We start from the raw sequence: 18,029 nt of genomic DNA on the forward strand, positions 1-18,029 counted from the left end.
AGAACGACTGGTGGCTGCGACATGCACTGTGGCAGCCAACCAGCCTGATCTGGGCCCTGATTAACCCAGCCCCCAATCAGCCCCCAACACCCTGATTGGGGGCAGGGCCGGACAACCACCTGCGGCCCCTTCCCCCCACCGACCCGGCCCGATGGACCCCCATTGGGGTTGGCCTACACCCATGCACAAATTTGTGCACTGGGCCTCTAGTCAATAAATATGATGCACCACATTAATATGCTGAAAGATAAAAATCATATGATCATCTCAATATATGCAAAAAAAGTATTTGATGAAATACAACATCCTTTCATGATAAAGTCAGTCAACAGACTCGGTATAGAAGCAATGTAACTCAACAAACAAAGGCCATATATGACAGGCCCACAGCCAACATACTCAACAATGAAAAACTGAAAGCTTGCCCTAGCTGGTCTGGCTCAGTGGATAGAGCATCAGCCTGTGGACTGAAATCCCAGCTTTGATTCCAATCAAGGGCACATGCCTGCGACACATTGGTTGGTTGCCTCCCACATTCACTCCAACCAGTAGATGAAACCCACAACCTGGGTATGTGCCTTAACGGGGAATCGAACCTGCCACCTTTTAGCCACGTTAGGCCAGATGATATCTGTATATATAAAAGCCTAAGCAACCGTTTCATCGTTCAACCAGTAGCTATGATGCGCACTGACCACCAGGGAGCAGATGCTCAACTTACAGACATGGAAACATGGGACAGATGATGAATCTCAGAGGGAAGGGGGAGGGCGGGAAGAGATTAACCAAAGATCTTATATGCATACTAGAGGCCTGGTGCACAGATTCGTGCACTGATGGGGTCCCTCAGCCTGGCCTGCAGGGATCGGGCTGAAATCGGCAGTCCAACATTCCCTGAGGGGTCCCGGATTGCAAGAGGGCACAGGCCAGGCTGAGGGACCCCACCGGTACATGAATCCATGCACCGGGCTTCTAGTATTTTTACATATGGAAAATCCTAAAGACTTCACTGAAGAACTCCTAGAACTAATCAGTGAATTCAGTATAATTTCAGGATACAAAATCAACATACAGAAATCAGTTGTGTACACTAAAACAAAATATTTGAAAAGTAAAACAGTCTATTTGCAATAGCATCAAAAACAATAAAGTACTTAGGAATAAATTTAACTCTAAGGTGAAAGAAATGTATACTGAAAACTGAAAGAATTTTTTCCTTTTAAAAAATTATTGTTGAAAGTATTACAGATGTCCCTTTTTTCCCTTCCCCCAACCCCTGTCCAAAACTATAAGATTTGATTAAAGAAATTGAAGACAAAAACAAATGGAAAGATACCCTGTGTTCAGAAGAATTAATGTTACTAAAATGACCATACTACCCAAAGCCGTCTATAGATTTAGTGCAATCCCTATCAAAACTTCAATGGCGTTTTTCATGGAAATAGAAATAAACAATTGTAAAATTTGTATGGAACCACAGAAGACTCTGAATAACCAAAGCAGTCCTGAGGAAGAAGAACAAAGCTGGAGGCATCACACTTCCTGATTTTAAACTATACTATAAACTATGATAATAAAAATGGAATGGTACTGGCATAAAAATGGGCATCCAGACCAGTGGAACAATCAAACATCTAGAAATTAACCTTCTGTACAGTCAACTAATATTTGACAAGGGAGCCAAGAATGCCAGTGGGGAAAAGATAGTCTCTTTGATAAATGGTGCTGAGGAAACAGTATAACCACATGCAGAAGAATGAAATTAGACCCCTATCTTAAACCACCCAAAAATTAACTCAAAGTGAGTTAGAGTCTTAAACATAAGTCCTGAAAACCCTGAAATTCCTAAAGGAAACAGGAAAAGCTCCTTGATGTTGGTCTTGGCAATCTTTTTTTTTTTTTTTTTTTTTTAATATGACTTCAAAAGCATAAGAAACAAAGGCAAAAATAAGTGGGACTGTATCATACTAAAGTCCGGCTGGCATGGCTCAGTGGTTGAGCATTGACTTACGAATCAGAAGGTCATGGCTCGATTCCCGGTCAGGGCACATGCCCTGATTGTGGGCTTGATCCTCAGTCAGGGGGCCTGCAGGAGGTAGCCGATCAATGATTTTCTCTCATCTTTAATGTTTCTATCTCTCCTACTCCCTTCCTCTCTGAGATCAATCAATAAAAAATATATTTTTTAAAAGTTTTAAAAAAGTGATTGCAACAATAAAAATAAAGTTTAAGAAAAAGAAAAAAAAAAGGCCCTGGTCAGTGTGGCTCAGTTGGTTGGAGCATTGTCCTGTGTACTGAAGGGTTGCAGGTTTGATTCCCGGTTAGGGCAAATATTCAGGTTGCCCATTCGATCCCTGGTTAGGGCAAGTGCAGGAGGCGACCAATCAATATTTCTCTCATCAGTCTTTCTCCCTCTCCCTTCCTCTCTCTCTAAAATCAATAAAAACATAACCTCGGGTGATGATTAAGAAATTATAAAAGAATTTTTTAAAGAACATAAAAAAAGAAAAAGGTAACTTTGCTATAAACCAAACAAAAAAACAACCACCAAACTTGCACAGCAAAAGAAACAACAAAATTAAAAGGCAACCTACTAAGTGGGAGAAAATATTTACAAATTATATATCTGATAAGGGTTAATATAAAAAATATATAATAAACTCATGCAACTCCACAGCAAGAAAAACCTCAACAACTCAATTTAAAAATAGGCACAGGAATTGAATAGAGATTTTCCCAAAGAAGATATACAGATGACCAATAGGGACTGGAAAAGATGCTCTACATCACTAATCAGGGAACTGCAAATTAAAACCACAGCAATATATCTTTTCACACCTGCTAGAATGTCATAAAAAAGCAAGAGAGAATGTATTGGTAAGAGTGTGGAGAAAAGGGAACCCTCCTTGATGCAGCCACTATGGAAAACGGTATGGAGGTTCCTCAAAAAATTAAAAATAGAACTGCCACATGATGGTTCAATAATTCCACTTCTGAATATAAATACAACTTTACAAATGGAATACTTAAAGCATCAACATACAGCCACAGAAGTGAAAAAGGGGAAACTAGTGTGTGTGATGGTGAGTGGCTTATTTGTAATTCGAAAGGATGCAAGAAACAACCTTTATGTTATAGTTCATATACTTCATAGTTTAAAGCATGAAGATGTTAGAAGCTAAAACTTCAGTTTGTTCATCTTCCTGCAGAGTCTAAGTGTTTAGGTTGTATTTTTTATTCGTGAAATCTTGTGTGACATTAAGGGTGGTTAGAAATGAACTTGGCAGAGATTTGGGTTCTCAGAACAAGGTTATCATTCATTGTGAAGTGAGTAGTGAAGTCAGTTGAACATCATCATTTGTGTCCATTAGATTTACTAAAATCTCCAAACTTGGGCTTGAAGATGTGTGTCTGAGTTTTGACTCTGGTCCTTTACTAAGTCCATGTTTATCCAAACCAGTGTTACTCAAAGTGTGGTCTGTGCGCTAGTGTCAAGTCCATCCACCAATTGTTATTAACTGCAATAAGTACAGAACTTGAGCACTTAAAAGCTTTATAGGAATTTGACATTGGCACACATCTATGCATGTGATCATTTTCTAGTAATTTATTCTTATTGCATATTACAAAGGTTTTAACAGATTGGGGGTCGGGAAGAGTTTCCATAGATAGTTTACAAAGCACTTCTCTAGATCCTATGCAGGATCCTCAGAAGTTCTCATTGCACAAGTCTGAGAATCTACATTTTAAACAAATACCCCAGTTGATTCTAATAAATGTTGATCTTGGATAGGTTATTAAAAACAGGATACTTGAGCCCTACCTGGTTTTTCTCAGTTGTTAGAGCATTGCCTGTGGACTGAAGGGTTGAGGGTTCGAATCCAATCAAGGGCATGTACAATGCTTGCAGGCTCGATTCCCCCGGGGCCATGTCAGGAGACGACCAGTGATGTGTCTCTCTCACGTTGATGTTTTCACGTTGATTTTTTTTGTATGTTTTTTTTTCTCTCTCTCTCCCCCTCCCTTCCATACTGTCTAAAAAAAAAAAAATCCTTGGATGAGGATTAACAAAACCAGGATACTTGAGAGTAAAGGGGGGCAAAATAAATAAACTGGAATCTCACAAAAGGCATACATGGACATATGGTCACTCTGTATCTGGGGGTTTATTTATTTATTCATTTATTTTAAAAAATATTTTTATTGATTTCAGAGAGGAAGGGAGAGGGAGAGACAAACATCAATGATGAGAGAAAATCCTGGATCAGCTGCCTCCTGCACGCCCCCCACTGGGGAGAGCCTGCAACCTGGGTATGTGCCCTGACCAGTAATAGAACTGTTCATAGGTCAACACTCAACTACTGAGCCATGCCGGCCAGGCTGGGGCTTTTTTTTTTTTTTTTTAAAGTTTTATTGGAAAGTTTCTGTTATTTCCTTTTATGACCAAATTTCCTTTAGTCTTCTCAGGACTGTGGCTGTTTCCACTCTTCTATGAATCAACCTCAACTGTAGTGCTCATCGAACTATCTAATAAAAGAAGGAGATAGACTTTAGAGACATAAACAGGTGGGAGGACATACCGTGTTCATGGATTGGTAGAATCAACATCATTAAAATATCCATTCTACTAAAAATCTATAGATTCAATGCACTCCCCATTAAAATACCAATGGCATATTTCACAGACCTAGAACGAACTCTCCAAAAATTCATCTGGAATAAAAAAAGAGCCTTAACTGGTTTGGTTCAGTGGATAGAGCGTCGGCCTGTGGACTGAAGGGTCCCAGGTTCGATTCCAGTCAGGGGCATGTACCTTGGTTGTGGGCACATCCCCAGTAGGGAGTGTGCAGGAGGCAGCTGATAGATGTTTCTCATCGATGTTTCTAGCTCTCTATCCCTCTCCCCTCCTCTCTGTAAAAAAATCAATGAAATATATTTTTTAAAAAAAGACATCAAATAGCTGCAACAATCCTGAGAAAGAACAAAGTAGGTGGGATCTCAATACCAGATATCAAGATGTATTACAAAGCTACTGTTCTCAAAACTGCCTGGTACTGGCACAAGAACAGACATATAGATCAATGGAATAGGATAGAGAACCCAGAAACCGACCCAAACCACTATGCTCAATTAATTTGACAAAGGAGGCAAGAACATACAGTGGAGTCAAGACAGTCTTTTTAATAAATGGTGTTGGGAAAATTGGACAGATACATGCAAAAAAAAAAATGAAACTAGACCACCAACTTACACCATACACAAAAATAAACTCAAAATTGATAAAGGACTTAAACATAAGATGGGAAACCATAAAAATATTAGAGGAATCCACAGGCAGCAAAATCTTAGACATATGCCAAAGCAATATCTTCACTGATACAGCTACTAGGGCAATGGAAACTAAAGAGAAAATAAACCAATGGGACTACATCAAAATAAAAAGCTTCTGTACAGCAAAATAAACCATCAAAACAACAAGAAAGCCCACTGCTTGGGAGAACATATTTGCCAATGTTATCACCAATAAGGGTTTAATCTCCAACATTTACAGGAAACTCAACAACTTAACAAAAAGGAAGATAAACAATTCAATCAAAAAATGGGCAACAGACCTAAAGAGATACTTTTCAAAAGAGGACATAAGGAAGGCCGAAAGGCATATGAAAACATGCTCAAAGTCACTAATCATCCAAGAGATGCAAATCAAAACGACAATGTGGTACCTCTCACACTTATCAGAATGGCTATCATCAACAAAGCAACAAATGACAAGTGCTGGCGGGGATGTGGAGAAAAAGGAACCTTTGTGCACTGCTGGTGGGAATGCAGACTGGTGAAGCCACTGTGGAAAACAGTATGGCGTTTCCTCAAAAAATTAAAAATGGAACTCCCATTTGACCCAGTGATCCCACTTCTAGGAATATATCTCAAGAGACTAGAAACACCAATCAGAAGGGATATGTACACCCCTATGTTCATAGCAGCACAATTCACCATAGCTAAGATTTGGAAACAGCCTAAGTGCCCATCAGCAGATGAGTGGATTAGAAAACTGTGGTACATCTACACAATGGAATACTATGCTGCCGTAAAAAAGAAGGAATTCTAACCATTTGCAACAGTATGGATGGAACTGGAGAGCATTATGGTAAGCGAAATAAGCCAGTCAGAGAAAGATAAATATCACATGCTCTCACTCATTTGTGGAATATAATGAACAACATAAACTGATGAACAAAAAGAGATCCAGAGACAGAAGTATCGATCAGACTGTCAAACCTCAGAAGGAAGATAGGGGAGTGTGAGGGTAAGGGGAAGAGATCAACCAAAGGACTTGTATGCATGCATATAAGCCTAACCAATGGACACAGACAACAGGGCAGTGGGGAGAGGGGCCAATGGGGAGATAAGGACACATGTAATACCTTAATCAATAAAGATAAGGGGAAAAAAAATTTTGCCTTCTGAACATAGCCAGGAATAATGTGAGGTAAGGTTAAAGTGGAAGATTCTCTTTTCCTGATTTTACAGATACTGATTTTATTTGCTCTAATCTAAAAATCAAGGACTCTTGTACTTTCTGTTATGCATGTCCCAAGCCAATCTTAATTCCTCTTAAGGTTCCTGGCTCAGCTGTGCCCCATTTCTCTTAGCTGGGCATAATCCCTTAATTCATTTCAACCTTCCTTTTGCTTTCATTTAACTAAGTGACTTGTTTACTTGTTTTATTTAAAACAAGTTTTAATTGAAGAATTTGAGAGGAAGAAGAAATATCTTTCTGAATTCCTCCCCCAGGAGCTCTTTAGGTTGTTATCACCTCTAATTACATAACTTTTATAATATATACTAGTAAGGAACATTGGTTTTCTATTTTGCAAACTGTTCTCTGATTGCAACTGGAGGAAACTGATTTTTATTAGTAATAATACTATTGGTAGAAGTTAAATAATATCTGTCTATAGTACTACCTCTGTTACGATACTTTTTTTATGATTCCAGCATCTTTGATTTTATCTTATTTCATGTTGTTTTTAGTTTGTTAACCACTTTCTTTGATTTACTAAGTGGGATATTTAAAAGAAGCAGACTTTCTGTAGGGTTCATTTCAAAACTTGGAAAGAGCTGAGAATACGAGTTTAAAGAGGTAAATTGAGTATAAAAAGAAGAATGATTAACTGTGTACTCTTTCATTTTTCTATTTTTTGTATCAAGATTTCAGAGTATGTTAATTCTCTGAAGTCATCTCTAATAAGTTAGATTAAGTGTAGCTCTTGATTGAGTCTCATGTAAATTTCTCTTAAAAAAAAAGGTTCTCTAAAGCTTATACCCTTTTTTTGGTAATTATTTCTATTTTTTATTATAAGGATTTCAAACATACTTTAGTGGTAGAGAGAACTCATATTATGAACTTCCAAGTGAGCATCACTCATTTATTCCATTGCTTAGTTCCTGCCCCCTCTCTTCATATAATTACATCAAATAGCATATAATTCATCTGAAAATGTTTCAGTAAGACTCTCTAAACTATATAAGATTTTTGTTGTTATTGTTGTTAAGCACAACTGTAGTACCATTACATTTTAGTAAAAATTTAAGGAAACCTGTTTAGGACTAACCTTTCACTCTGTCTTGGAGACTCACCAGATAAATAAATTAAAGATTCATCATACTATTTTTGTTTTATTTTAGAAGTAGATTATTCTATTAAAATAGTATATCGATAACCCATCTGAATAACCAAGACTCATTTATCCCTCAAATTGGGATACTTTGAGAGTAAAAGAGGGCACTATTAACAATTATGCTAGGAGAACAGTTGAAATCTAGGATGGTCCTGGGTGAACTGGGCTATATATGGTCCTCTATCTCAAGGTAATATTTACTGGTTGAATAGTTACTATCATTTTTTAAAATATATTTTATTGATTTTTTTACGGAGAGGAAGGGAGAGGGATAAAGAGTTAGAAACATCCATGAGAGAGAAACATCCATCAGCTGCCTCCTGCACACCCCCTACTGGGGATGTGCCCGCAACCAAGGTACATGCCCTTGACCGGAATCGAACCTGGGACTCTTCAGTCCACAGGCCGACGCTCTAGCCACTGAGCCAAAATGGTCAGGGCAGCTACTATCATTTTTTAATTGAACTTTGAATACCCAAAACGAGTCAAGTGGTAGCGAAGAGCATGATTAAGCTTACTGTAGGACTTTCTTTACTTGTAAATAATACAAATTGGTATAGCTAGATCAAATCTAAAATTTTTTAAGTGCCTGTAGATTTCAACTTTGTTCTTCTTTAAAAATTTTAAATTATTTTATTTTGCAATTACATTTGACATTCAATATTATTTTATGTTAGTTTTAGGTGTATAGCATAGTAGTCAGTGACTCCCCTGATAATTCTACTACCCACCTGACACCATGCATAGTTATTACAATATTATTGACTATATTCCCTATACTGTACTTTATATCCTGTGACTATTTTGTAACTACCAATTTGTATTTCTTAATCCCTTCACCTTTTCACCCAGCCCTAAACTTGGTTCTTAATAACACTTCCATAAAGCTAGAAATTGAACCACCAGACATAATTCACAAATTAAAATGAATCTCTCCTTTTAAATTTGTGGTTTATAGACTTGTGGCTATTAGATAACAAGGAATCTAAAATAGACTACATCGCCAATTTAAAAATGTCAAAAATTTTTTGTTATAGTTGCTAATTCACCATAATGCTCCTCCTATATAATAAAAGGTTAATATGCAAATAGACCAAAAGGCGGAATGACCATTCGCTATGACGTGCATTGACCGCCAGGGACAGACGCTCAATGCAGGAGCTGCCCCCTGGTAGTCAGTGCACTCCCACAGAGGGAGTGCCACTCAGCCAGAAGCCGGGCTCATGGCTGGCGAGTGCAGCTGTGGTGGCGGGAGCCTCTCCTGCCTCTGTGGCAGTGCTAAGGATGTCTGACTGACATCCCCCAAGGGCTCCCGGACTGAGAGAGGAAGAAGGCGAGGCTGAGGAGATCCCCCCCCCCCTCAAGTGCACAAATTTTGTGTACTGGGCCTCTAGTATCATATATAAACTTTATATCCAGCATAATATGAAGTTAGTTGTTAACATTTCCAGATTAGAAAATACAACTAGACCTCCCATATCTGTTCTTTTTAAGATTGTTATAGCAAGTTATTCTCAGGAAGAGCTCCATTCTATTAGTAGTGTTCTTGTTACCAGTAATATTTTAAGCAAGTACCTTTTTAAAGAATAAAGTATACATCTATGATTCCCCTGATCAGGAATTGAAGTCAAACTTCTGGAACAAACTTCTGGTTTCCTTAGGTCAGTTTTTTGGAAGAAGTAAGTTCCCTTTTAGTGTTGTGATTTCCTTTCCTTTGGTTTTATTTTTAACCACTGTTTTATTTGTAATATCTTTTTCATAGATAAAAGATATTCACATCATCCAGTCCCTTGTCCCACTTTTAGCTTACTGAATCAGATTCAAGTCTTGAATGTTTATATGAAAAAATTATACTTTAAATACACATATATCTTAAATGACTGACTTTAATTTTTATTATTATTGATTTGAGAGAGAGAGAGAAACATCAGTCTGTTGTTCCACTTATTTATGCATTCATTGGTTGCTTCTTGTATGTACCCTGGCCAGGGATCGAACCCGTAACCTTAGTGTATCAGGACGATGATCTATCCAACTGAGCTACCTGGCCAGGGCTCCTTAAATGACTGACTTTAACTGTGGCCTTTTAAAAAAATTATATCCAATCACTTATAATATATGGTATTTTGGAATTTTTTTCCTACATAGTTCTGGTGGTATGGATGTGATATCATCTCTCTATATAAAAGCCCAGCCAACTGGCCGGTACCTATGACGTGCAATGACCACTGGGGGGCAGATGCTCAATGCAGGAGCTGTTGAGCTGTGGTGACGTAGCAGCTGTGGTTCTTGGGTAACGCACCGGGAACCAGAGAGGAGGGAGCACGCTTCTGGGGTGTGTCACCCGAGGACCACCCTCTCGCAATCCGGGACCCCTCAGGATGTCAGAGAGCCGGTTTGGACCCGATCCCCACAGGCCAGGCCAAGGGACCCCACCGGTGCATGCCTGTAGTGATGATATATTATGCTTAATTTGTTACGTTAAAGAAATGTGTTCATGGTTTTGCTCTATACATTTAAGTATTTTAAATGATTTTTTCTCTTTCTCTAGCTGTCCCTTTCCCTCCAACCCAAAGGCTTACTTTGAAGGAAGTCTTTGTAAATGGGAAACCTAATATTGATGTCTTGAAGAACCATTTGGTGAAGGAAGGGCGAGTGGAAGAGGAAGTAGCCTTAAAGATAATCAATGATGGGGCTGCTATCCTGAGACAAGAGAAGACTATGATAGAAGTAGAAGCTCCAATCACGGGTATGAAAAGATTTTGCATGGTTGCACTTAGGTTTGAGCTAATTTAAGAAATGATCACAAATAACCAACTAAAATGTGCTGTAATTTTCCTAGGAATTATGAGACCGTTTTAGGATTGTTTAGTATGTTTTCTGTTCACTGAAGAAATACAATTTAAAATGTTCATTATTTCCAGTAGAACTATTCAGTGTTGATAGATTGACTATAGTTATAGAGCAGTCCAGTCCAAAGCAAAAGTGATTTGAAAGCTAAACTGTGATCCCTATTGGTGTAATGCCCTTTCTTTTCTTCTTTTTTAAATATGTTTTTTATTGATTTCAGAGAGGAAGGGAGAGGGAGTGAGAGATAGAAATATCAGTGACGAGAGAATCATCAGTTGGCTGCCTCCTGCATGGCCCCACTGAGGAACGAGCCCGAAACCCAGGCATGTGCCCTGACCAGGAATCAAACCATGACCTCCTGGTTCATAGGTCTACACTCAACCACTGAGCCATGCCAGCTGTCTCTTTTCTAAGACAAATTTTTTTTACCTCACCCAATGTTTTTTTTCTAGTGTGTGGTGACATTCATGGACAATTCTTTGACCTGATGAAGTTGTTTGAAGTTGGAGGATCACCTAATAACACACGCTACCTCTTTCTGGGTGACTATGTGGACAGAGGCTATTTCAGTATAGAGGTAAAAATTAAACTGGATGTGTTGGAGCTATCATATTGTGTTTTTAAAAAATTTTGCTTTCCATTCTTTAGTAAAAAAAAAAATTCAAATGAGAACATTGGCAGAATTTATAAATTTTGTTACTTTCAGCCATTAAAGTGAGATAGAAATATTTTGATATAAAAGTTTTTTTTCTTTTTTTAGCTAGTAGAAAGTCTAACAAATAGAAGGCTATATTAACCCAGCTTTGCAAATAAATTAAATGATTACTAACCTTTCCTCTTTGAAGATAGTACATGGGCTGTATATAAGCAACATAAATTGCTATTCACCTTAAATGGGGCTTGAATTAGCTGACCTTAATTACAAGATCATAAGCTGCTGGGCTACAGTTAAATCTTAGATTAACTGCCAATGGTAAATAAGCAGGTGCTTAGCTTATTAAAGGAATAATTTCTGATGCTATTACATATATTAAGCACTTAATAAATGTTCATTGAAGGAAAATTATTAATTAATGAAGTTAACTTAAAACCTTACAATTTACTTTTATATATTTTGAAAATTGAATGATGAAAGGAAAAAGGTTACAATTAAAACAAACTATAAGTTTTTATGTATAAAAGAAAAAATTATTTTAGGACCTAATGCTTGAGTACAATGGAACCACAACATATTCATATTTAATGGCAATTGATTAAGCTGTACATGCTTGGCAAATAAAAGAAGTAATTTTGAAATAGTGTGGGTGATTGAATTTATAATGTTCCTGGAATAAGCACGACATGAGGAAATTGAGTCTGCTTGCTATTCTTGTAGTATTTAGTTTTGCCTCTCCCTCAGACTGTGAGAATCTCACTGTACTAAGTATGTTTCTGGTGGTTAAAGGTTTATTGTTCTTGCAGCATCACTCCTAAATACAGCTCAGCTACCTTACTTGGTGCTCAACCAGAGAAGCAGCAGTTGTTCTAAAACTGCCGAAAAAATAAATGACAAGAGAAAGACCTTACTCTTTAGTTAGGTAGGCAGTCTAAACTCATGAATCAGAAAAGTTCAGTGTTATTTGCCAGTGCCTCATATTCATTTACTGTCATCTGTGAGGACAAAGGTTAATGATGGTACGCACATTTTTCCTACTGCCCAGTAAATTCCTAGTCTTTAAATAGGTACCTGGGATGGGAAGAGATCATACTTGTAAACTATATTATTGAACAGCTTTCCTATTCTTATTTCCTATTCACTTTGTATAGACAGTGCGCCAAAAGTATGGATGTTTGAAAGTCACATTGAATATTTACTTCTTTGTGTGTTTGCTAGCCATACAGTGGTCTGAACCTTCCTAATGCCGCGACCCTTTAATACAGTTCCTCATGTTGTGGTGACGCCCAACCATAAAATTATTTTCGTTGCTACTTCATAACTGTAATTTTTCTACTGTTATGAATCATAATGTAAATATCTGATATGCTATATGTGTTTTCTGATGGTCACGACCCACAGGTTGAGAACCCCTGCATTAGGAGGTGTTAGAGGCTGAAGAGAAGAATACAGAACTTAATGAAGTTTTAATTAGTCATTTAATGAAACAACTTTTTAAAATCCTTATCCAAGGATATGTTTATTGATTTTAGGAATAGAGAAAGAGAAAGAGAAGGAAACACTAGTGTGAGAGAGAAACATCAATTGGTCCCATAGGTGCCCCAACCAGGGATCAAACCTGCAAACATTTTGGTGTATGGGATGACGCTCCAACCAACTGAGCCACCTGGCTGGGCTGAAACAACTTTTTAAAAAGATAAATATTGTGTCATATTATCTTCCAAATTAACTCACATACTTTAAAAAGTTTTAGTGCATTGGTATATTCAAGAAAGCATATATAAAAACCCACAATGATTTTTATACACTACTAGATGCCTGGTGCACAATATTCATGACTTGGGGGCGGGGGTCCCTTAGCCTGGCCTGTGCCCTCTCACAGTCCAGGAGCCCCATGATCAATTGCCCCAAAAAAGTAGGCCCTGCCCACCCTGCTGGGGCTCCATGATGGATCGCCCCGCCCACCTGCCACAGCGCCACCACGGGGTAGCCTGGGCCTGATTGATCAATCACCCCGCCGGCTGGTGGCCTCGGCCTCCCTCTGCAGGGCGATCATGGGGCAACAGCTGGGCCTCTAACCAATCGCATCACACCCGCCTTGGCTGGCATGGCACCAGTGGGTGTCATAGTGTGGCCATCTGGAAGGTTGTCTGCACAGTTGTTCTGCTGTTTGGTCATTCTGTTGATTTGCATATTACACTTTTATTATTATAGATAATATATTTAGAATATTTTATTACATATTTTTGCTTTTTTTAAAAGAATTTAAAAAATATTTTTATTGCTTTCAGAGAGGAAGAGAGAGTGAGAGAGAGAAACATCAATGATGAGAATCACCGATTGGCTGCCTCCTGCACGACCCCCACTGGGAATTGAGCCCGCAACCTTGGCATGTGCCCTTGACCAGAATCGAACCTAGGACCCTGCAGTCTGAAGGCTGACACTCTATCCACTGAGCCAAACAGGCTAGGGCTTGTTACATATTGTTTTCCTCACTTATCAACAAATGTTTCTTGAGTACCAACTTTATTTACTTATTTATGTTTTAATCTTTATTCTTGAATGTATTATAGATATCTCCCCCCCACTTTTTCCCTCCTTTCTCCTCACCACCTGGCTCCGGCCCTGCCCCAGGCCTTCACCACCCTATCTATTGTCTGTGTTCATGGGCAATGCATATATGCCTATCAGTTATTTGGTTAATCTTTTCCTGTACCCTCTTCCCTCTGTGATTTTGAGTGTCAACTTTGTGGCAGGCTCTAAGGATAAAACAATAAGATTCATACTGTCTGTAGGAGCTGACAGTATAATAGAAAATATATACTTATGGATAGATCTTTCAGTATAATATAAAAGTACTAGAGGCCCGGTGCACAAAAATTTGTGCACTCAGGGGGGTGGGGGGGGTCCCTCAGCCCGGCCTGTGCCCTCTCGCAGTCTGGGACCCCTCGGGAGATAACGACCTGCTGGCTTAGGCCTGCTCCCGGGTGGCAGAGGGCAGGCCCAATCCCTAGGTGCAGCCCCTGGTCAGGCTCAGAGCAGGGCAGAATGGGGAGTTGGGGTGCCGCCCCCTATCATGCACAGAGCAGGGCGGATCGGGAGGTTGTGATGCCACCCTCAGTCATGCTCAGGGTATGGCCGATTGGGGGGTTGGGCCGCCGCCCCCTGTCACACTCAAGGCAGGGTGGATGGGGAGGTTGCAGCGCCACCCCCTGTCACGCACAGAGCAGGGCCAATCAGGGGGTTGGGGCGCTGCCCCCTGTCACGCACAGAGCAGGGCCCATCAGCATCAGGGGGGTTGGGGCTCCGTAGCCTGTCACGCACAGAGCAGGGTCAATCAGTGGGTTGGGGAGCTCCCCACTGTCACTCACAGAGTAGGGCCAATAGGGGAGTTGGGGCACCACCCCCTGTCACACACAGAGCAGGGCGGATCAGGGGGTTGGGGTGCCACCCTCTATCACCCACAGAGCAGGGCCAATCAGGGGGTGGGGGCGCTGCCACTGTCATACTCAGGGCAGGGCCGATGGGGAGGTTATGGCTCTACCCTATCCCCGTGGGGGGAGGAGGGTTGGGGCGCCGTCACTGTCACACTCAGGGCAGGGCCGATGGGGAGGTTATGGCTCTACCCCGTCACACACAGAGCAGGGCCCGTGGCGGGGGGTTGGGCACCGCACCCTGTCACACACAGAGCAGGGCCGATCAGGGGGTTGGGGAGCTCCCCCCTATCAGGCACAGAGCAGGGCTGATCAGGAGGTTGGGGCGCCTTCCCCTGTCACGAACAGAGCAGGGCGGATAGGGAGGTTGTAGCCCTGCCCCCTGTAACACACAGAGCTGCAGGGCGATCAGGGGTTGGGGTGCTCCCCCGTATCAGGCACAGAGCAGGGCCGATCAGGGGGCTGGGGCGCTGCCCCCTGTCACACACAGAGCAGGGCCTGTGGGGGGGGGGGGAGGTTGGGGCGCCGCACCCTGTCACACACACAGCTGCAGGGCGATCAGGGGGTTGGGGAGCTCCCCCCTATCAGGCACAGAGCAGGGCGATCAGGGGGTTGGGGCGCCTTCCCCTGCCATGAGCAGAGCAGGGCGGATAGGGAGGTTGTGGCCCCGCCCCCTGTAACACACAGAGCAGGGCCTGTGGAGGGGGGGGGGTTGGGGCGCCACACCCTGTCACACACACAGCTGCAGGGCGATCAGGGGGTTGGGGAGCTCCCCCCTATCAGGCACAGAGCAGGGCGATCAGGGGGTTGGGGCGCCTTCCCCTGTCATGAGCAGAGCAGGGCGGATAGGGAGGTTGTGGCCCCGCCCCCTGTCACACACAGAGCCGCAAGGCGATCAGGGGGTTTGGGTGCTGCCCCCTGTCACGCTTATCCTGGTGCCAGGAGGCCTCGTGGCTCCGCTGATCCCGGTGCTGGGAGGCATATTACCCTTTTACTATATAGGATAGAGGCCTGGTGCACGGGTGGGGGCCGGCTGGTTTGCCCTGAAGGGTGTCCTGGATCAGGGTGGGGGTCCCCACTGGGGTGCCTGGCCAGCCTGGATGAGGGGATGATAGCTGTTTGCAGCTGGTCACACACCCTTTAGGGTGGGGGTCCCCACTGGGGTGCCAGGCCAGTCTGGGTGAGGGGCTGAGGGCTGTTTTCAGGCTCGCGGGTGACTGAAGCTCCCAACTGCTCCTTTTTTTCTTTTTTTTTTTAATTCTGGGCCAGCTTTAGCTCTGACTCCAGCTCTGAGGCCTCTGCTGCTGAAAACAGGTATCTGTTTTGTTTGGGTTCTATAATCGAAACAATGTATAACTCCAGCTCTGAGATCCCGGCTCGCTGAAAGCAGGTTTCTGGGGTTTTGTTTAGCTTCTATATTTATTACAATGTTTCAAACTGCAGGCTCAGAAGCCGTCAAGGCAGGCAGGGAACGTTGGTTTCCTCCGTCACTGAAGCAAGCAAACCTCATGTTAGTTTCAAGCTGCCTGGCTGCCGGCCGCCATCTTGGCTGGCAGTTAATTTGCATATCGCCCTGATTAGCCAATGGGAAGGGTAGCGGTCGTATGCTAATTACCATGTTTCTCTTTTATTAGATAGGATCTATTTAATTGTCAGCAGTATTCTTTTAAAAAAATAATTTTTATTGATTTCAGAGAAGAAGAGAGAGGGAGAGAGAGATAGAACCATCAATGATGAGAATCATTGATTGGCTGCCTTCTGCACACCCCCTATTAGTGATGGAGCCCAAAACCTAGCCATGTGCCCTAACGGGGGATGGAACTATGACCTCCAGTTTCATAGGTCGACCTCAACCACTGAGCCACCAGCTGAGCAGGGCAGCAGTATTCTGCAGTCAAATGCTCTACCACTGAGCTATACCCCTGCTGCTAACAGTATTCTTTATTTGGGACCTTATATAATGTCTGAAATACAGTAGACACTCAATTTTACCATTCCTCTATTGTTGGATAATTAGGTTTGTAGCAGGTCCTGCTTATTGCCTGCCTTTTTCTTTTCCTTACTGTCAGAATTCCTATTTTGTTCAGATAAATGAAATGGGGGGTTCAGGGAGAACCTTTGATTTCAGGAAGGGAAGGCCCTTATCCCAGTGCCAGGGAACGAATTCATGTTGGTTTGAACTAGTCACAACAGTCCATTCCCTGTTACCAGTGGATTGGTCTAGGGGTAAACGTGGAATCCTGGTTTGCTCAGTAATATATAAAGGAAACTCTGCAGGGTGTTTGGTTTATTTAGTTTTTTGTTGTTATTTTTTTTTTTTTTTGGTTGTTGTCGGTGGTGGTGGTGTGTGTATGTGTGTGTGTTTATTTTGAAACATTTTCTTTCCAGATAAAAAGATTCTTGTAAGGTAAATGCTTTGAATCCCTCATTCCAGTATGTCATTTCAAATGTGTACTTAGCAGCTATTTTGTGACTGTGAGGAGATGCTATAACTATGGAGGAAAAGCAGACCTGCTGTGAATCACAGATCAAAGAGGTAGAGAGGGCATGGTTTCTTGGTGATGATGTTGAGCTGGTACACTAACCTGGGACATCCCACCTCCAGACTTCTTGTTTCATGAGATATTTAAAAGTCTTTATGGATTAAGCAATAGTTAATTGGCTATTATATCACTTGTACTGTAAGTGGCACAAGGTTGTTCTGATTATTTCTGTTCTACACACTGCTGTAGTTAACATCTTTTTAATACATCTTTGATGGTATTTCTGATACTTCCTTAAATCAGATCCTTATAAATGAAACTAGAGGCCTAGCGCATGAAATCATGCGTGGGTAGGGTCCCTAGGCCTAGCTTGTGATCGGGCCATCTTCCGCCCGCTCGCCAGTCCCCAGTCCTGCCCCGCTGCCGCCCACCCCAGTTCCCCGTGATTCCCTGTTCCCCACCCAGCAATCATAGCTGTGGGCTGTGGGAGGAGGAGGTGGGGGAACGAGAGGTGGTCAATGCACCTTATAGCAACTGGTCAAGCGGTCGTTATAGTCGTTATGCCGTTATGGTCACTGGGCTTTTATTATATAGGACTAGATGACTGTTGCATGAAGAGATTTGTGCAATAGGCCTTCCCTTCCCTTGGCTGCTGGCACCAGTTTTCCTCTGGCACCCGGAACCCAGGCCTTTGCTCTGGCTGGGCTCCTCATGCCCCCCCCCCGCACCCCCCTCAGCTGTCAGGCTTTGCGGCTCCGCTGATCCTGGGGCGGTGAGGCCTCGTGGCTCCACTTGGTGCCGGGGCCGTGAGGCCTCCCAGCTCCACTGATCCTGGGGCCGCGAGGCCTCGCGGCTCAGCTGGTCCTGGGGCCGTGAGGCCTTGCAGCTCTGCTGATCCTGGGGCCGTGAGGCCTCGCTGCTCAGC

The 18,029-nt window shown here is 42.1% G+C and overlaps 1 protein-coding gene across 6 annotated transcripts in view; it reads left to right on the forward strand.

Moving 5' to 3' along the window:
- PPP3CC (protein phosphatase 3 catalytic subunit gamma) overlaps positions 1-18,029 on the forward strand; it is a 91,633-nt gene that overhangs the window by 14,210 nt on the left and 59,394 nt on the right. For all 6 annotated transcript variants that reach the window (XM_036313780.1, XM_036313777.1, XM_036313775.1 and 3 more), the window contains exons 2-3: positions 10,234-10,431; positions 10,985-11,109. In XM_036313780.1, the coding sequence (XP_036169673.1) occupies positions 10,404-10,431; positions 10,985-11,109 (153 nt within the window). In that variant the 5' untranslated portion in view covers positions 10,234-10,403. The remainder of the gene's footprint in view (positions 1-10,233; positions 10,432-10,984; positions 11,110-18,029) is intronic.

Source organism: Myotis myotis, unplaced genomic scaffold, assembly GCF_014108235.1.
Source record: "Myotis myotis isolate mMyoMyo1 unplaced genomic scaffold, mMyoMyo1.p scaffold_m19_p_6, whole genome shotgun sequence".
NCBI classification, from domain to species: domain Eukaryota; kingdom Metazoa; phylum Chordata; class Mammalia; order Chiroptera; family Vespertilionidae; genus Myotis; species Myotis myotis.